We start from the raw sequence: 21,877 nt of genomic DNA on the forward strand, positions 1-21,877 counted from the left end.
GTTCAAGGCTCACCTACTCTCCCTGAAGTCTGCTGTAGCTACAGTCTTCTCTACCAGACACCATATCACAAAATTCTTCATGTCCAGCTGCATATTTTATACTTGATCACTGAGCTGAATTATGTTTAGTGTTTTGAGTCTACCTTTTCTCCATGAGTTAACTATATATTTCTTAAGGGCATCAACTGTCTCCCACTGAGAATGGAGCTTGGCACCCAATCACCATGAAACAAACACTTCATGACTAGATGAAATCACTTATAAATCTTCAAAAGGACAAAGCAAGCCTTCGTATTAAAGAGAATTCTAGTGAGAACCTCTTACGTTTCATAAGTTTCCTCAAACTACACACAAGTGGGATTTTCTTTGCATGAGCACTTAACAAGGTCTCTCTCCTCTGCTCTTTTCCCAGGAGTGCAGTCCCACCTGAGAGATGCTGGACACACTGCTGTTCTTCCTCTTCAGGGTGCCCTCCTGACATACAGTCAGCAAATTGCTGGGAAGGATGGAGCGGAAGTCATTGAAGGAACGCCTTCGAACACCTTCAAGCTCCTCTGGGACTCGGAGGGAATGAGGGGGCACTTTGGGAAAGAGTTTCGAGAGGAGAGACTCTTCTGTGTTGCTGTAACGTCCAAAGGCTCGTGAGATTCCTATTAGGCATGGGATCGCATATTTGCAAAGGTATTCTAGAAGACAAAGTGAGAATGTTACAATACCAGAAAATTACCTGTGACAGAATCATACTGTACAACCTGGCTCACATCTCACAACCCACCCACTAACAAATCTGAAGGGTCAGAATAAGCCACAGCAATAGGGTCAACCCCAAGGGCTGACCGATGACATTTTCAATCTTTCATTAACAACAACTTCAGACTGTCTCTGTCACCTACAGCTGCTCTCTCTGGGAGGTCTTGATCTATTTATGACACATCCAAATCAACTGTACACCTAAGTCATGTCATGAAGTACCTCTTCTATACTTAAACAACATATTTATTCCTCCTAAGATCATATCAGTAGCCCTGCACTAGAGGAAAAATGACCTTTGGAAGTCAGACACGTTATAAGTGAAGAAACTTAGGCCCAGAAATGTGAAGGGACTTATCCAAGGTCATCCAGCATTTTCAGATAGCAGAGCTGTACTCATGACCCCTATGTGGCCTATTAGCTAACATGCCACAAAGGCAACCTAATATAGGAAGGTTTTCACCCATCAGGTACATAGGTAGAAAGAAGACTGAGGAAAAGCAAGGGGAAGAATAATCACAAAACCATTTTTTAAAAAAGCATTGGATCTATAATCATACCTTTTTCTTGAATCTCCAAGGCCTGACACATTCCCAAGAGGACATGTAAAACCTGCAAAAGTGCCTCTAAAATCTGTAATAGCCAAGGAAACAGAACAAACTCATAAACAAAATCAGATACATATCACAAAATTGAGAATTAAAAGAAGCTTTAGACATTCTCTTGTCCAACCTCAGATCTAATATGTAACTCCCTGCCATGACAGCTCTGCTGAGGGGTCAGCCCTGCCGAGGGGTCAATCGACTGAACTTCCAGGGACAGAAACCCTCCCTCTCTGGGTTGGTCCAGAGTTCCACCTAACTCTGGGAAAGTGTTCTCCTCCTGGGGCTTGTACCCACCAGCCCTTGGCTCACCACTTCCTTCATATTCTAGAAACGGGCGATAGGTCCCCAAAGCCCTTTTCATGGCTAAATACCCCAGTTCCTTTCATCTGTTTCTCATGATTACAAGCCCTTTACAAAGCTGACGGCCTGCTTCTGATTTTCCTGTAGTCCAGTGTGTCCAAAACTGTCCTAACTGTGGTGCTCAGGACAAAATACATCAATATTCCAGGGATGCTGGGACCCACCCTGAGAATCACCAAACTCACCACAGATTCTGGACTTCTATGTACATAACGTTAGCTTTTTGGTAGCCACTTCACACTGCTGGTTCAGTGAGCTTACAGATAAATAAAACACAAGTCTTTTTCACACACTGCCCCTAAGCTATGCCACCTCTACTTATGTAGCTGGTGTTTTTTCCCTATTGTAGATCCCAACAAAAGCTCACGGTATTAGCTTTAGTTCATGGTGTTGGTCTTTGATTCCCAGCTTCGTGTTGTCTACAATGAGATTAACCTGCTTTCTGGATCTTCATTCACGGCCCTGGCTTGTTGTGCTTCAGTGGTAGTGGGCAGGCTACCAGAGGCTCCTGCTGGGCTAGCACCTCATGGGTCACCCTTTGGGGTGGTCCTTCAGACAGTTCTGTAAACTCTCGGAACTGTTTTGGCGCTCAGCCCATATTACTGATCCAGGATATCAGGAGAGGTGTTTGTCCAAAGCCTTGATGATCAACTAGACTGTATCTGTCTCATTTCCTTCCTTCACTACAGTCTTAGAAAACCTCGGCAAAGAATGAAGTTAGTCTGTGATGATTTGTTCACAATCAAGTCAAATTTCTTACATTTTGCTAATGTTAAATGATGCTGAATAATCTATGAAGACATGAAAAGCAGTACTTTCTCCTTTTCATATGTTAAAGCTATGTCATCACTTTCGGTATTGACCTCCCTATTTTTATGTTCTTTATAGAAAAGCCCTTAACTTATAGCCTGTTAACTTTTTAAATAATAATATGCGATTCTAACTGATCCAGCTATCTCTTTAGCCAACCTACAAATAAATAAAGAACCTAAACTAAGAAGGATGGAGAAGAATGTAATGAAGAAATATTGACAACAGACTTTACAGTTTGATATCAAGGAAAGAGGTTTAAAACATTAAAAAATAGATACAAGAACTCAAAAGCATAGCTAGATGGGAAAATTTAGCATGTAGGTGAGCAACCAGGAACTCCCTGGCAGGACCTCAGGCTAGGAGCATATAAAAACTGATTTTCAAAATAATAAATCCGATTAACAAAAATGTTAAATTATGATTTTATTTTTCATTTAAAAAGAAGTATTCACACACATTTAAGTAACAGTTCCAACAAAATAAACTAAAACTCAAAAAATCTGGGCACTTAAAAGTATAGTTCCAACTACCTAGAAAATTCTCTTCTAAGAACAATTTTAATCCCCAAGATAGAGTCAGAAAAATGAGCCGTCTCTGTCTTTTGCTGCCTATCTCTCAGGGCAATTGGGAAAACTGAATGAGATAAGACTCAAGGGATCAATGGATAACCTTAAAGAACTGTAAGCAAGTATTAAACATTTCTTAGGTGTGTTATTAATAGTACGAAATAAATCAACAAACAATCCAATCACTTCATTTTTTTTTTTTAACTCTTGTCATTGCTTTGGGACTCTTTTTGAACTAACAGAAATGCACACCAATTCACCACATGCTTACCTCATCCCTAAGTGAAGGGTCTCTATAAGCCACATCAGACAGCAAAGTTACCAAGCAGAAGCTGAAGCTCTCTGCAACTGGGAGGGCACCTGCGAGGCATAAAGACACAAATCAAATCATCACAAATGAGACACTGAGCCACACCTCTTCGCCACCCAATTCTGTATGGTCCCTCTCTCACAGGCCTGCCAAGAGACCAGTTTACAGTGGTGGCTGCCCTCGTCGAGATGAGTCTCAAAAGAAGAGACATGGGCCCAACATGTTTGCTGAGAAATACTCAGCAATAAAATAATAAAATGTTTTGGTTCAATAAACTTAAAAGTTTCCTAAGCCAATTTATAGTCTGAGATTACACAGTCTCTCAACATGACAGATTCCATTCTTCATTCCAGACCTACATAAAAGAAATGAATCTTGACAAAGTATGAGAGATGATTTATAGACGGTAATTGTCAAATATCAATTACTACTACTTTAAGCTGAATTAAGTGTTTACGTTTTCTTTTCTGCTTTGACAAATGGAGGAAATCCTAATAAAAGCATCCAGAATTTGCTCTGTTCCCCACAGGTTTTAAGCCCTTCCCCTACGGAGCCTCCTAGAAGGGAGGTTCTCAGGAGTAGGGCCTCAAGGTTAGGGAGAGAATGCTATACCTGAAAGACCAAAAGCTCCCCAGCACTTGTATGGAGCACACCGGCAAAATGTTAGAACCACTGCCGTGTAGGTCCACTCGCTAATAAATATTTAATCAGTTTTGAATACTGAATATTTAATCAAGGACATAGAGCTAGCTGCTGTTTTAGGGACATATGCATAGCACGTGGCCGAAGACGGTTACATGTCCACTTCTGCACTTACTGTTCTAAGATACAGCTCTAGGTGCTTCTCAAACTTGAGTGAGCATCAGGATCACCGAGGGCTTGTGAGAACGCGGACACCGGCTCCCAGCCCAAGTTTCTAAGGCAGCAGCTCTGATGTGGGGACTGAGCATCTGCATTTCTCACAAGTTCCCAGGTGATGCTGATGCTGCTGGTCCAGGGACGGCACTTTAAGAACCAGTGCTCTAGAGTTTGAAAGCATAAGTAAAATGACTTAATAAAAAATAGAAGAATGAGGGGCCGGCCCGGTGGTGTAGTGGTTAGGTGCACGCATTACACTTTGGTGGCCCGAGGTTCAAGGTTTAGATCCGGGTGTGGGCATAGCACCACCTGTCAAGCCACACTGTGGCAGTATCCCACATAAAACAGAGGAAGACTGGCACAGATGTTGGCTCAGTGACAATCTTCCTCAAGTAAAAGTAGGAAGATTGGCAAGAGATGTTATCTTAGGGCCAATCTTCCTCAAAAAAAAAAAAAGTGTGAAATGTTACCCAATAATTGGAAATTTGTATATCTCTAACAATGTTCAAATAATGCTAAAACTTCCATTTTAATATGAGTCCATGTATATAGAAGTGATATTTCTTTTGAAATAGAAAAAAATAGAATCAACATCTACTGGTATTTGACTTCTCCCCAAATTAGATAACGATGGTGGACACAGATGTTTGACTTTTTAGCAGCACTCTCTATTTAATTTGTAGTCCTTTAAATTCCTGGATACACATCATAATTTGGGGTCTGTCAGTTTTAGGCACAGCAGGTCATCAGAAATGATGAAAACCCAAAGGTCAAGAGAAATACAGAAAAAGTGGATGTTTATAAGAACAGCAAAACCCATCTTTCGCAGATTGGGCCCACCTAACAAATTAGGGCCAGGCACCAATGAAAAGGACATGGGCCTTCTTTACAGCCACCAACCCCCACTATATCCAAAGGTGGGCCTCAGGCCCAAGAGAGAGAGATTACAAGGAAACTTCAGTCTCGTGGGTCATGAAATCTAAAATGTTGGAGGTCTTACAAGCTGATTTTGAAGTCTTGGGAAAGCAGTATACAGGAACATCAGCGTTTTAAGTGTTTAGCACAATGCTTGGCATACAATGGACCTATGTGTTTATTTCAGGAGAGAGGTAAGGAAGAAGGCAAGGAGGGAAGAAGGGAGGGGAAGGCAGTGGAGGGAAAGAGGGGACAAGATTATCTAACTTTCCCTTTGGCCTTAAAGAGAGATCAAAATAAAATACAACTGAAAAAGAAATTTCTAAGAATTTAAGAATTCTAAGTTTCATAAGAATTTATTCCATTTCTAAAGGAGCAAAGTTTAACTGAAATTTAGCAATAGCAACAAAGTAATAGAAGTATTTATAGTGAACATCCTGGTGGTGCTCTGAACATCCATCTCATTCCTCCTTTTTCAGCTGCAGCAATGCAATCTGGAGAACCAATCTCACTCCAGGAGCGAGCCTATTTGTCTAAGTTGATAATAGAGACTGGTTTGGGGACAGGCAGGTGACCCAGTTCTGGCCAATGAGACATGAGAAAAGGTTCCTGAAGGTCTCGAAGCTCCTGCTCACTCTGAGAGGGCAAGGAAAGCCAGCTTGCTCAGCCCTGCCCACCCCTCCCTCCCCCGTGGCTCTGGACTACAGCGTGTGAGTGCAGTTCACGCTGCTGCAGGCAGGCAGTTGTTGCACAGCCAGGAGTGGAAGCAGCCAGAAGCATCCTAACTGATGTGTTAGTACAAACACTGGATCCTTACAGAGAGTGAACATACACATTTTTCCTTGCACTCAGGGAAAACACTATACAAAATTACCTCTGCCTTTCCGAGCTGTGCTTTCTTCTACCCAATATACTTTCGGAAGACCTTTAAGAAGTCGAAGAAGGTAAGGAACCACAGAATCTTTGTGCTAAAAAAAAAAGATTACATTTAATAAAAGACATGACTGGTAGCTTTTTAGTATAGATTAAAGCCCAAAGCAAAGTATATTCACATCCTAATCATCTCAGAGGGACATTCGCGTGGCGTCGTGCCCTTCCTGTTTCCACATCGCTGCCCCACCGGCAGCGTCTGGAAGCTGTCCCATCAGCCTGGACCACAGGTGCCTAATGGAAAGGCTAAAACCTGTTCTTCTGTTGTTGAATGTCCAGACTGGCTCTGGCCTCCCCTGGGGGCCAGGCCCCTGGGAGGGCCTCTTCAGAAGAAAGTATGTTTGTGCACACACACTCAAAACTGGCTTCACTAAGAGGTGTTCAGAGAGCCCCCAAACCCTTCAGTGGGCCCCAATCTCAGGTTCTCTGGACTGGGGAGAAGCTCACAGCCACAAGTTTCTACACTGGGTGATGCTTCTGTTGTTCACAGCCGTTATCCTCCTTTCATTTCTTTTTTCAACTTTCTGCTTCATGTTTCTTTTTGCTTCTCTCAAACTGAGCATTAGACTTTACAGCCAACATTAGTCAATGAAAAAATTACTTTCTTCTAGTTTCCAAACTAGCCAATTAACATATAACTCCATAACCTTCGGCTCTTTGGGTTGTTTCGCTATTTATAGCTGCTCCAGGGAAAGATTAGATGAATGTGCTCTAAAGAAGGGGGACACTATTTGATGTCCTGAAACACCAAAAAACATGTGGTGGTTTTGAAAATATGTCTGCAAATCCTGTGACATTCCTTCCACTGAAAGATGGAGTCAAAATCACCTCCCCTGGAAAATGGGCTGCCTCAGCAACTTGCGTCTAGGGAATACAGAAAGCCGTATGAAGGAGACTGACTTCCCAGGCTACATTAGAGAGAGCAGTGCCACTTCCACCTGGCTCTTTATCAGGACACTTGTCCTGGGAACCAAGGTACCATGTTGTAACAAAGCGACAAAGCTCAGGTCCCATGGAATGGACATGCACATAGAAGTGCCCTGGCTAAGGGCCCAAATTAAGGTACCACTCAGCAGCCAGGATGAACCCCCAGACACATGTGTGAACAAGCCTTCAGGTGATCCAGGCCCCAGGCTTCAAGCCACCCCAAGTGATGCTGAATGGAGCAGAGACAGCGACTCTTTGAGCCCTGTCTAAATTGCAGAATTGTGAGGGAAAAAAATACATTGTATTAAGTCACTAAGTTTCAAGGTAGTTTGTTATGCCACAATAGATAACCAAAACAAATACAGAACTTTCTTTAGTGAAAACAAAACAATTCTTCCTCTAAAGGATAAAAAGGAGTTGGCTATGACACCTGTCCAGGATCCTAATAGGCACAAAACTCAGAAGGGCCTGCGCTGCACGGCTCCCTGCAGAGAAAGTGGCCCCTGTGCTCTTCCCCATATGCACTGTTACAGCTTTTGTAGTGTGTGGTGAGTAAACCAGCCCTGCTGCTCTGGCCACAGCTGCTGCCAGAGCAGCCCACCGCTGGACATGAAGGAGACCAACGCCACAGCCCACCCTGGATAGAGACAAGGAACATAAATTCCAGGTGGACCAAGAGACAGCTGGTCCCAAAGGCCCAGAGGGCTGGCGAAACATGATGGACCCTTCTCTTGGTATCCATAAGGCTGATGGGCTTCCCTGGAAGCACAAGCAGATTGTATGGCTCACAGGATGTCAGCTGCCACCCCAAGTCCCGCCAATCCTTATCTGGAACCTGAATGCATGAAAGGTAATTTGTACTTGTCTCTTCCTTGCCACCTTCAAAATTATTACTAATACAAGTATTAGGGACTTACAGGTAAACCTATCAAGTAATGTGTTTGCCAAAGGTATTTTCAAGGAATACACATTTGAACAGAGGTAGTTTCTCATACAGATTTTTTTTTAAATTCTTTTCTTCCCTTTATTTTATATTTAAATTTAAATTAGACTTGGCAAATAGAAAACGATTTTCTTCCTTTTGACATTTATAAATAAATAGGAAGAAGAATTAAACTGTAGCTTATGCATCTAATCTTGGTCTTGCATGTGGCCTTGGTCAGATAGTCTACTTAATTTTTAAAATATTGCTCTAAAATTAAAATACTTTGTTTTTTTCAAAGGTATAAATACTCTGTCAAGAATACTAATCCTTGTGGCTGGCCCAGCGGCACAGTGGTGAAGTTCAGCGCACGCTGCCTCAGTGGCCCAGGTTCGCAGGTTGGGATCCGGGTGTAGGACCTACACCACTCATCAAGACATGCTGTGGCAGCAACCCACATACAAAAAAAAAATACAGTAAGATGTGCAGAGATGTTAGCTCAGGGCCGTTCTTTCTCAAGCAAAAAGAGGAAGATTTGCAACAGGTATTAGTTCAGGGTCAATCTTCTCCATCAAAAAAAATTAAATAAATCCTTACTGAAGTAAAATTTTCAGGACATGCAAGTTAACTTTTTTAGATAAATAAAAATTCAAATATCAAATATCTTTATTTTCTTTTTATTTATTTATTTTTGCTGAGGAAGATTAGCCCTGAGCTAACATCTGTGCCAATCTTCCTCCACTTTACATGTGGGTTGCCATCACAGCATGGCTGACGAGTGGTGTAGGTCCACGCCTGGGATCCAAACCTGCAAACCTGGGCCACCAAAGTGGAACATGCCAAACTTAACCACTAGACCACAGGGCCAGCCCCTTTATTTTCTTAACATAACATGATTAAACTTAAAATTAAAAAACTGACTCTCAGGGCCAGCCCAGTGGTGCAGTGGTTAAGTTTGCACGTTCGGCTTCATTGACCCAGGGTTCGTTGGTTCGGATCCTGGGTGCGAACCTACGCACCACTTGTCAAGCCATGCTGCGGCAGCAACCGACATACAAAGTGGAGGAAGATGGGCACAGATGTTAGCTCAGGGCCTGTCTTCCTCAGCAAAAGAGGAGGATTGGTGGCAGATGTTAGCTGAGGGCTCACCTTCCTCAAAATAAATAAATAAATAACCTGACTCTCAGTAATGATAAAAATAAACAGGTAGATAAATAAAAGGTTCTACATCCAGTGATCAATTATTTGTTTCATTTAGCCTTGGTAAATACTGAAAAAACAATGGCCATGCCGTTTTCTGCTGGAGCTTTGCAATACTGGTTTTAAAATCACCTTTAAAAGGCACATTAACAATGTACTCTAAAACTTAATTTATATCTATCACAGTTTGAAAAAGATAGTATTATATCAAAATTATCTCAAAGAATACTGTCCTTTTGGAAGGGAAAAAAAACCAGTTACTCTGAGTCTGATTAACAAGCGTTTTACCTGAGATTGAAAATCAAGTCTACTCTGGAGGGCACACAACTACTTCCCAAAGCATTTTAACTAACTTTCTGGCAAAAAACCCTCAAAACACTTTTTTTTTAAGCAACATAATATATTCCCACATTTCACAAAATAAAACTTCCTAAGAAGTTGCACATTAAGAAGTCGCATTCCCACCTGTCTCACCTACCCCATCCCGCCCACCACAAACCACTTTTATTAGGCTCTTGTAATATTCTCGCATTCTTCTAGTACTGCTTTAGGTAAATATAAGCAAGTACAAATTTAAATTCTAATTATACTCCCCTTTAACACTGCAGAAACACTTTCAATTTAGTAAAGACTTACCTGAAGATCAGACTCAATGAGAAAAATGCCCAGTGCAATCACCGCATCCCTCCGTCTTTCATCTAATTGGAAGATCCCATGGAAATCTACTGGGCACATACAAAGCAGCTTTTGGACCTAGAAAATGAGACCAAAAAAACCCCCCCATAGATTAAAAATATATAAATCCACATTCAGAATAAACCAGTACCATAAAAGCCCAGTGAGTCTATATAACCAGTAAATCATTTTTTTTCAAACTATCATGAAAAGGCCATCTCCAGCTTCTGAAATGATCATACACACGCCCCTAAACAAACACACTCTGAGGAACCTGGACCGAGAGTTAAAATGCTGTCTACACAGAGGAGGTAAAGCACAATGGCTAATGTCTGCACTTCGTATCAGGACGGTCCGGGCTTTTTAAAGATCAAATGTGTGTAAAGCACTTAGGACTGTGCACAGAACTTAGTATGTGCTCAATAAACAACATCCACTGTTACTGGATATGCCATAAAGTGGCTAGCAGAAGGCAAGCAAGCAATAAGTCACCAATTTACTGAATAAGTGGAAAAATTAGGATTATCTTCAAAACAAACCAACAAAAAATGTCTATCATAAAGGAACTAAAAATCTGGATTTATTACGAATAGGAAAACAGGTGATACCAATCTTGAAAATTTCTGCCACAAGCAGCTCTGAACAGAGCATTAAGACACACCAGGAGGCCCTAACCTTGTTGTTCCCTGTGGACCCAATGAGCAGTCACTCACTGACATTCACATGGTCTCGTGGGATGTTTGAATGGCTAAGGAAATCGGGTGCAGAGCTTGACATTCGCCCTGAAAGTACATCAATCAATTACCACTGTAATTTTAAAAAGAAAGCAAATTGCTTTTGTTCACTTAGATTGTCAAAGGGCTAATACAACAGGACAACACAGGCTGGAAAGAAAAGCACCTTCCAACCCGAAGAGAGGCAGCATCCTTTGTCCTAGCAGTTTTCCTTCCAAGAATGGTTGCAAAGAAATAATTAGAAACTGGCAAAAAATATGTAAAATAGTTTCAACACAGTGTTGTGTACGTTAACTGAAAATCCGAAACAATCTAAATATTAACATCAAGAGACTAGATAATAATTCAGCCACTTGATGAAATATTATGTTGAATCACATGAAATTGCTGATATTCAACCATTTTTGACCTATACAAACAACGCTTTTGTAAAGTTTAACCTAATATTACTCACATTAAACATGACATTTTTCTAAGAATAAGCAATGACATGGAACAATGCTCTAAATGTTCTATAAGCTCATGAGAGGAATGATCTGAATTATCACATACAGAAAAAAATATCAAAATGTTAAGAGTTTTGAGAGGTAGGATGATCAGTAGTATTGTCTCTTCTTTGTGCTTTTATATTTGCCAAAATACGTCCTAGGGAAAAACACTACTTATATAATCAGGGAAAACATCCAGTAAGTTAAAATAAAAATATATACATATGGGGGGGGGAAATCCATGCTTTTATGACTAAAAGCTTAGGCAAAAGAGCATAAAGTAACAGATAAGAGAGGAACAGAAACGCTAAATTCCCACTTCCCTTCAGTGTTTCTCCATAAGGAGAATGTGCTTTACAATCAGAGGGGAAAATAAAATACAAAGGAGCTGCAGACCATCCACAATAAAGTGATTATTTCAGAGACTCCAGCCACTTCACCAGTGAATCACACATCTTGACAGGAAAAGTTTGTCAAGAAATATCCCTACAAATAAGAAATCAAAAAGAAGGTGGATTTATATCAGAATGAGTCAATGAGATCCAAAGAATGTTGATTAATGGATCACACGGAACCAGAGGGAAGAGTGTGAGGCCTTGTCAAAGTCTATGTACTTTGTCCCGTCCTGTGCAATCTTTATCAATACCATGCTTGGGCACACAGAAGATACACTATGCCACACACCCATGAGGTGAAACTAATGTGCCAGAAGACAGAACAGCGACTCAGAGACTCAGCAAAATTGGCATAATCTCATTATTAAACAGGGAAAAGATGTAACTGTACAAAAAAGATAACTCACCAATATTCGCACACAACAAACACATATAACGCTTAAAATTTTAAATATTTGCACTCTAAGACCTTTTTTCTATCCCTAGGGATTCCTTTGAGGGCAGGGTAAGGATTGTGTTTTGTTTCTCTGCTGTACATAGACAAATCTAATGCTGACAATTTTTAGTGCAGTGAAATGCACATGGACTTTGGAGTTAGACCCAGAGTTACATCCTGGCTCTGGTACAGACCTGTTGGGTGACACCCTGAGCCTCAACTTCCCCGTCTATACAGCAGTCCTCATGGGGCTACATGAGATAATGTGCTAGGAACAAAGGCACGGTCATTACCTGGACACAGGACTCACTTCATACTACATGATAAGCATTGTCCATGCTACTGCTTTTCGATAACACTCTTCAAATGGCTTATATAAGAGCCAACCAAGTCAGTCCACTTTTACCTCATTCATTCACTATTTAGTGGGTACCTATTCCATGGGACACACCACCTCGGGTACCATGGATGCAAGTAAACCAGGCAGACTGGGCCCCTGCTCTCATTCTAGACAAGGACGGACAAGCCAGGTGAATATCAGAGATGAGATCATGTAAAAATAAATACAAATTAAAACTAAGAGGCTTAATTCTCCTTGTTGAAAATAGGGGAAGAGAAATAGGCACATGAAAAGATGTTCATCATCGCTGATCATCAGGGAAATGCAAATCAAAACTACACTAAGATATCACCTTACACCCACTAGAATGACAAAAATATCTAAAACTAATAGTAACAAATGTTGGAGAGGTTGTGGAGAAAAAGGAACCCTCATACTCTGCTGGTGGGAATGCAAACTGGTGCAGCCACTATGGAAAACAGTATGGAGATTCCTCAAAAAATTAAAAATAGAACTACCATACGATCCAGCCATCCCACTACTGGGTAGTTATCCAAAGAGCTTGAAGTCAGCAATCCCAAAAGTCCTATGCACCCCAATGTTCATTGCAGCATTATTTACAATAGCCAAGACATGGAAGCAACCTAAGTGCCCATCAACAGATGAATGGATAAAGAAGATGTGGTACATATATACAATGGAATACTACTCAGCTGTAAAACAGAAGAAAATCATTCCATTTGCAATAACATGGATGGACCTTGAGGGAATTATGTTAAGTGAAATAAGCCAGCGAGACAAGGATAATCTGTGTATGACTCCACTCATATGAGGAATTTAAAAATGTGGACTAAGAACAGTTTAGTGGATACCAGGGGAATGGTGGGGTGGGGGGGTGGGCACAAAGGGTGAAGTGGTGCACCTGCAACACAAATGACAAACATTAATGTACAACTGAAATTTCACAAGATTGTAACCTATCATTAACTCAATAAAAAAAAAAAGAAAACAGGAGAAGAGATTTCCCTCTCCTCCTTTTTCTTTGAGTATTTACATTAGAAAAATTGCCATTGTAAGTACTTTCTCCTTTCTTTGAAATGTACATAAATTCTTTTGAAGACTGGATTGGCATTTTGTACGCTTTCTGACCTAGGAATGTCTTTCTCAAGGACTGGGAGCCATCTCTTTGGAATGTAAACATCAAAGGAGATAGCAGCCCTATCTCCCAGTTTCTGTGGGAGGGTAGGAGCCTAACTTCAGTGGCCTCTTTGCTCCAAGTTACAAAACAACCTCCTGTCATAAAGATAGGAGTTTGTTTTTCCTCTGGATAAAGCCAATTAGCTAATACAGATGGTCATCTCAATTACCAGGTAAAGTTAGGATGAACTATGTGTGACAAATGGTGCTGTGAAGGCCTCTTACTGAGGACTAGTTATCATTTATCATGAAAATGTGTACGTAACATGTTGTATCTGCTTGGCTATATAAAAGGGTGACATTTCTTTCTATCTTTGCAATCTCTTAGTAGATTGCCCGTGATACCTATCACATTCTGGTTTAACGCTTATTCAATAATAAAAGTGTTTTCTTTCTCTACTACCCTTGTGGAGAGGGTTTCTGGGTTGGGATATTGTTTTTAATTCTATTTCCCCAACAACAGTGCCTGCAGCACTACTTTCGATGGGGTAATCAGGGAAGGCCTCTCTAAGAAGGTGCCCATTAAACTGGGATCTGATTAAGAAGGACCCAGCCAGGACAAATCAGTAAAGAGCATTCTGGCGGAAGCCACTGGGGCAGCAGCACACTGGGAAAGGGAGAGCAGGGATGCCCAGAAATCCAACTGCAGGCAGATACGACCCCGCAGGGTGCCACAGGCCAGGTCAGGAGCCCAGACTGCACTCTAATGGCAAGGGGAAGCCAGAGCCACAGGGGCACACACAGGGGCCTTAATGCCTCGAGTTTAGAACTGAGCTTTAGAAGAATCCCTCTAGCTGCTGCATGAAGAATGATTTTAGAGGACAAGAGCAAAAGCAGACAGATGGGTCAGGAAACCCCTGCAGTAGTCCAGGCAAAGGTGTAGTGACCAGAACAAGCATAGACAGAAACAGACCAGCTCAGGATACATTTCAGAGGAAGAGTTTACAGCACTTGATGATGGACGGCATGTGGAAGTGAGGGAAAAGATTATTTTAGTTGCCTCTTTGCCACACTAGAAAGTATCCTAAAACCAACATCCAGGACATGTGAAGTCTAGAAACATTCCATAGAAGCAGTTAAAGGAATGTTTAGCCTGGAGACAATCAGGTTATAGGTAAACACAACTGCTGTCTTCACGCATTTGAAGGGCTCCACTAAGATTGTCAACAACAGCTATCCCACTATTAACGCTACAGTATTAGTGCATTTGTCTGTCTCCCCACTAATTTGTAAGCTCCTCAAGGGCAAAACTCATCTATCTTTGTATCCCCATCTTCTACACTGTGCACATGGACAAGAAAAGACACACTCACGACCCCCCCCCCCCAGGCTGCAGGCCCTGCCATCTAGTCTTAGTTTTTGCCCAGACTCCACTCTGACCAGTGTGGCAGGTTCTCTTCTCAATCCAGATCCTCCCTTATTTGGGGGGCTGGCGGCATCCTGGCACTTGCCCCAGAGGCCAAAGGATAACCCCAGGCCTCTTCCTTTACATCAAGTGTAAGAACCGGAATTCTCACAGAGTAGGTGTTCTGGGTTGGGTTTTGTTTTCTGTTTACCTGTTCCTTTGTTCTTTAGGTATTACACTCTTATCTGGAAACTAATACTCGGAATGGGCATAGAGATGAGCTCTAGCAATATCCCAGGATAAGAATTCAGCACCATAAACATGTCTAAACCCTACTGCGCATGCAGCTGTCTCCCTACCCACTAGAGATATCAGAAGGCAGCACGATTTCCACTATCCTATCTCCTCTGGACTACCAGGTGGTCCATCTCAATTGCCTGGAGGGGGTCTGGGCTACTCTGACTTCAGACCTTCCTTCCCACCCCTACTCAGCTAAAAATATTTAGGGGCTGGCCTGTGGCCAAGTGGTTAAGTTTGTGCTCTGCTTTGGTGGCCTGGGGTTTCACTGGTTCAGATCCTGGGCATGGACCTAGCACCACTCATCAAGCCATGCTGAGGTGGCGTCCCACACAGCAGAACTAGAAGGACCTACAAGTAGAATATACAACTATTCTGGGGGGCCTTGGGGAGAAGAAGGCAAAAAAAGAGGAGAGAGAAAATTGGCAACAGATGTTAGCTCATGTGCCAATCTTGGGAAAAAAAGATATTTAAAGATAAATCATTTCTGACAATTTAAAATTACTCTAAAAGCTGAGTATACAGTTTTAAAATGTCAAAGAAAGATACCAAAAAAGAATAAACAACTTTAGAGATCTACACAGCAATTCAGCCATGTATGAACTACATTGGTGAGGTAGCAGAATGAAGGTCCCCAGAGATGTCCAAGTCCTAATCCCGGGAGCCTGTGAAGGTGTTGCCTCACCAGCCAAAGGAACCCTGTAGGCATGATGAGGCTACGGACTTGAAATGGAGAGATTCTCCGGGATTATTTGCGTGGGCCCAGCGTAATCACAAAAGTCCTGAACAGTAGTAGAGAGAGACAGAAGAGGTCAGAGTGATGCAATGTGAGCGCTCGGCTCCACATTTGTGGCTTTGAAGATGGAGGAAGGGGCCATGAACCAGGAATATGGGGGCCTCTAGAAGCTGGAGAAGACGTGGAAATGGGTTCTCCTCTAAAGTCTCCAGAAAGGTACAGAGCCCTGCCATCACTTTGATTTTAGTCCAGTGAGACCAGTGCTGGGCTTCTAATCTACAGAATTGTAAAATGATAAATTTGTTGCTCTAAGCCACTAAGGTTGTGGTAATTTGTTACAGCAGCCATAGGAAATTAATACAATTGGTCACAGAGTATTAAACAAAGCTCAAAACCTGGACTGTCTGTTAAAAAAGACACAAAAAGTAGTCGTCAGATTACAAAAATATTTATTTCCTTCTCTACTTTTTTTTTTTTTTAGGAAGATTAATCTGGAGCTAACACCTGCCACAAATCCTCCTCTTTTTGCTGAGGAAGACTGGCCCTGAGCTAATGCCCATGCCCACTTTCCTCTACCTTATATGTGGGACGCCTGCCACATGGCTTGACAAGCGTGCGTAGGTCCGCACCGGGATCCGAACCGGGAAACCCTGGGCCACCAAAGCAGAACGTGCAAACTTAGCTGCTGTGCCACTGGGCCAGCCCCTCCTTCTTTATTCTTTTCTCTATCTTCTATAAGGATCATTGTTAACTTCAGAATTAGAAAAAAATATTTTAAAACAGTAGAAACAACTTCGCCATTAATGCAAATCTAATTTTTAAAAGGATAATAATATTTATACTCCTAGAGCGCAGAAAATAGGAGAAAAGTGTATAATATTTCAATGGACAGAATCTGGGTAATCCAAGAACAAAGAAGTAACATAAAACTGAAAGAAAATCAGGGTCAAATAAGCTAAGCAGACATTTTCTTTATATGATGTTCCTACAACTTCTTTAATTCCAACATCTTAGTATCAATAAAACTCCTCCTACTTAAATATAACTTCCCCAAGAGTCTCAATCTAAGTATAAAAGTTTTTCTCTTTTTAACAGAGCAAGAGATGCAGCTATTCCTGCCCTGAAAGGCTCCCATGGGTGCAACAACAGGCGCAGCAGAGACTGAAGCAGGTACCACTTGAAACAAGAGACTCGGGTATGTAAAGCTTAATCTCACACAAAGGTCTTGAAAATATTTAACACCTCTGTGTAAACAAAAACCAAATTTACTAAATTACTTCATTAGCAAAAAAAATCATGGAAAAAATGGAATGTGATATTGAGCTTTTCTTGGTATAATTTCTCTAAAGAAATACAGAACACACACAAATTCGACTACTACACTAAAATGATGCTCACCTGAACCTGAGGCCTGAGGACCACTAACACCTCCCACAAATATGCAGGATCATAGACGGAAGGCTGGAAGAGGTCACACAGACTCAACTGTCAAATGTCCACTTTCAGGCAGATCATGTGTAACCCTAGCCTGTCTTCCAGGTTAGGCAACTATGCCCAGACAGGTTAAGTTCAATTTTAGGCAACAGTTCTTAATTAGACCCTCTCTCTGACTTTTGTCTCTCCCTACTCGAATATTACCACTTCTGGCTCATACGCATTTAACGGCTCCACACTCCAAAGAACACTCAATGCACACTCCCGGCCTGGCAATGAAGGTCCTCCCCAACTTCACCTCAACATCCAGGCCCCACATACAATGCTCACTTCTCCCTGCCTGGCCTTTTCATGGTCTTTGCTTATCTGCAACATTTCATTCAACCTGCCTTATCTCCCCTACAAAAATTCTATCCATCCTTCCAAGATCCATCTCTATTGTCTCCTGTTTCTCAAAACTTTTCCAGACCCCAGCAACATGATGTGATCTCTCCCATCAGACCCCTCAATTTGAGCCCGCCAAGAACTCTGTACTTCTCTTGAGGTAATTACTTCCTTATATCTTACTTTGGAGTCACTTGTATACTTATCTTCTGCTTACTGAAGACAGGACTGTGTCCTCCTCATCACTGTATCCACTGCACCCTAGACATTCCAGAAACCTACCAAATACTGAATGGAACTAACGGGGCCAATATCACAGGCATTTAATGAGATGAGAAAAGAAAAGAGATACAGGACTACCAGAATCCAGGCTTCCTATTGCAGGCTTTAATTATGTTGTGACAGTTGTCACATAATCAGTACTGGGCACAGTGCTGGCATGCAATCTGCACTGAACAAATATGCTGCATAATCGAATGAATGGAGGAATAGATGGAAGAACAATCAAAATGATGTGTATATATATATATATATAGAGAGAGAGAGAGAGAGAGAGAGAGAGAGAGAGAGAGAGTGTCACTCCTTCACAAGACTTACAGCTCATCAGGAATTTCAAAATCAGTAAAAATGATTCAACAACTAGTGAATAACACAAGTCAGAAACCAAATGATGCAAGGCCCCAAAAGCCTGGCACAAGATCCAGGATCTGATGCAAAATGCTCTCAGAAACTGGGACTCTTGTGAGAAGAATGTTTGAAGATTGAACTCAGGTCCTACAGAAGTTGTCATCTATCAGATAAGGGAGAACCACTTCTGGTGGGGGCCATTCTCCAAATAACAAGATCATATGTCAGGTGCTGGTCTGTATTATCTTATTTAATCTTCACAATAACACATTGAGTTGTAGTATTAATTATCCCCATTCTATAGATAAAGAAACTAAGACACAGAATGTCAAAGTCTCAATGCAGAATAAAGCTTTAAGACTATAAATTTTTAAAAAGTGAAAAAATAACATTGAATGATTTTTTTCCCCAGAATTTTACAAAAAACTAACAAGATGTTCGTTTATATGGGGTGGTAGGAGTAGAGCCTATCATCATACAAGGTGACTAAGCCCAAAATCTGACAGAGATGGCCAGGGTTACTCCCATTTAAAAAAGGATCCAGAGGGGCTCTACACATCACTTTCAGGAGGTCAGTAAGCCAATGGACCACAGGGAGGCAACAGAAGTAACTTCCTTAGACTTTGATAAGAATTCTTGACAGTACTTTAACCCAAGGCTATTTAAAGAGAGATACCATAAGATGAATTTAGACTGTCAAAGTAAGGAAATGCCAAACCAAGAAGAAAATAAGATGGCCTTATAGGTGTGGATGACTGGGCAGAAAATCGCAGAGAATCAAACACAACAGTGTGGGTAGGTAAGGTATTTAGGTCAGAATAAAGGTAAAATAATAGCATTACAAGCTGGCTCATCAAACGATTTTTTAAAGACTACAAGTTTTGTTATCTGAAACCGCTAAGAAGTCTTTCTGGAGAAACAAAATTCCTTGAGAACTAAAGATTAAACTTTAAGTATTAGTGGCAGTTTTTTTGTTAATCAGCCTGAGTCTTTCTCAAATGTACTGCCCCCGTAGAGAACACTGAACGTAAGTGAACATTTTCTAAGTGACTCAGAGCTACCAGGATAAGCAAAGCTGCTTGTGACACAATGCACATGGAGCTGCACATGCCGGTGGAAGAGCCCCTGCTCCTAGAAGCAGCCCTGGATGGGGTTTTCATTAAAGATGCTCTTTTGGTCATCTGCAGATGGCTGCGTGACCAACTAATGTGGCTTCCTGCAATAGCTAACACAGGTGACAGTACACATGTGTTTACACAACATTAATCAGTCATCATTTCTTGAGCCCTGCTCATGGCCTGGCAGCATGCAGCACACAGAAATGCAAATCTCTGATTCCCAGCATGCCATTTCAATGGGCAATACTCCAATGATCAGCAGAGCTGCACAGAGTTGAGAGTTTCTGATTGTCCAGCTCTGTAGCTTCTTACCTAAGTGGCCATGGATAACTACCTGAATATCTCCGCCTTTGTATTTCCTTCCATAAAATGTAGACAAAACACCAAGTGTGTGTGTATATGAAAACATACAGAATCTTGTTTGTGTCTTAAAATTATGCCACTATTGGCAAATTATCTCCCTCAAGCCTCAGTTTTCTCATGTATAAAAGGATAAGCAAATACATGTTTTGCAATGTCTGCTCCAGCAATAAAATCTCATGATCCAAGAACTTCTACCTGCAGCCATGAGGGAATAACAAGACCTGGATTTATTTTCCTGCCACACAACTAGAAAAATAAACCAAAAAACCACTGTTTTCATTCACTGGAGAAGTAGCAAAGGACTGCAAAGCCCGAGAAAGAGGAACAAAGTGAGCCCTATGACTGCCCTGGGTTCTGCCAGAAGATAAATCCCGGATCACAGAAAAGGGAAGGGCATCCCAAGCAGATCACACTGGTCTCAGTAAGTTGAGGAGAAAGAAATGGAAATATAGGAATGCTAAAGCAACCGAAAATTCTGAAGAGGAGAGGGCTCAACAGAAAAAAAGCTCCAGATATCTGCAATAGACTTCCCTTGAGTCCTTGATGAACCCTAAGACACACCAATACAGGTGATATACCATGAGGCTGGGCAAAGAGCAGCCGAGGAATTGTGAGCTGAATTGTTCCCGGAGTTCATGCAGAGCTGAGAGGAGTCTGAGCTACTCCCAGCCGGAGTGGAGAGCCCTCAAAGCATTCAGTAGAGATCTCAGAAGGGCCATACCTTAGCAGTGGAGCTAAACTACCCCTGTCGCAAAAGGTATTTTAGACCTGCCCTAACAAAATTTAAAAATTAGCTTTGCAATAGATGCAGAAAAGGCATACAAAAAAACCTCAAAATCCCTGTATGACAAAAGCACTCAATACACGAAGAATAGAAAGGAACTTTGTTAACTTGATAAAGATCATTTATGAAAAACACACAGCTAACATCATACTCAGCGGTAAAAGACTGAAAGCTGCCCCTCTAAGATCAGGAACAAGACACGGATGTCCACTCTCACCTCTTATATTCAACATCGTACTGGGGGTTGCAACTAGAACAGCTGGGCAAGAAAATTAAACAGAGAGTGACATCAGCATCATGGCGGAGTGAGTTCTCCGATGATCTCTCCCCCACACCATACAATGAAAAAGACACTCATACTCCAACAGAGGACATCTACACAACACAAAAGACACCTGAGACACCCATGTAGCCACATGTCGGAGGGTGGAGAGGCTGGAATCCCCCTCGGAGGAGGGGGAACAGGGTAAGAGAAAACTTCACTCCTACCCTAAAAGACTGTGATCTGGGAGTGTGCGCAACCTCTGAGAGGGAAGGAAGTGGGGAGGGAACTCAAACACAGGAAAATCAAGGATCTCCGAGGGCCCTCGCAGCCTAGGGGAAAGACCCTACCAAGGTGAAAGCTAATGCGGGGGTAACCACATCAAGCCAACAGCACAGGACACCAGACAGCAAAAGCACACAAAAGAAAGTACCCCTTCGACCCCCACCCAGTACCAGCTCCAGCAACTGGGATCCAGGCAGAATGCACAAAGCTCAGAATACTCAGCTCTTGACCCCCAGCCAATGGCAATAGGTGGTAACTGCAACCAAATAATACTAGGATGTGAAAGAAGAAAGCCAGGCCCTCTAGCAATATCAAAAATTATACTGCATCTCCAGACCATAGAGAAAATAACAAGTACCCAGAAATCAGTCCCGAAGACACAGAAATGTAATCTAAATAACAGAAAATTCAAAATAGGTATCATCAAAGAACACAATGAGTTAAAAGAGAATGCAGAGAAATAATTCAATGAGTTCATGGGCTACTTCAAAAAAGAGATTGAAACTATAAAGAAGAATAAATCAGAAATATTGGAGACAAAAGACACAATGGATGAGATAAAACAAAATATGGATTCCCTGAATGCTCAAGCAGACACCATAGAGCAGCAAGTCAGCATAAAAGACGACAGACATATTGAAATGCTGCAGATAGAGGAGAAAGAACTGAGACTAAAAAGAAACGAAGAAAGTCTCCAACAAATATCTGACTCAATTAGGAAATGCAACATAAGAATTACAGGTACTCAAGAGGCAGAAGAGAAGGAGAATGGAGCAGAAACCTTGTTCAAAGAAATACAGCAGAGAACCTCCCAAACCTAG

General features: G+C 41.7%; 1 protein-coding gene across 2 annotated transcripts in view; it reads right to left on the bottom strand.

Moving 5' to 3' along the window:
* Positions 1-21,877, bottom strand: part of PI4KA (phosphatidylinositol 4-kinase alpha) — a 146,488-nt gene that overhangs the window by 92,577 nt on the left and 32,034 nt on the right. For both annotated transcript variants that reach the window (XM_046639275.1, XM_046639276.1), the window contains exons 2-6: positions 9,793-9,909; positions 6,052-6,145; positions 3,366-3,454; positions 1,311-1,383; positions 427-686 (exon numbers count right to left, since the gene is read on the bottom strand). In XM_046639275.1, the coding sequence (XP_046495231.1) occupies positions 427-686; positions 1,311-1,383; positions 3,366-3,454; positions 6,052-6,145; positions 9,793-9,909 (633 nt within the window). The remainder of the gene's footprint in view (positions 1-426; positions 687-1,310; positions 1,384-3,365; positions 3,455-6,051; positions 6,146-9,792; positions 9,910-21,877) is intronic.

The sequence above is a fragment of the Equus quagga genome, chromosome 15 (genome assembly GCF_021613505.1).
Source record: "Equus quagga isolate Etosha38 chromosome 15, UCLA_HA_Equagga_1.0, whole genome shotgun sequence".
In the NCBI taxonomy this organism is placed as follows: Eukaryota; Metazoa; Chordata; class Mammalia; order Perissodactyla; family Equidae; genus Equus; species Equus quagga.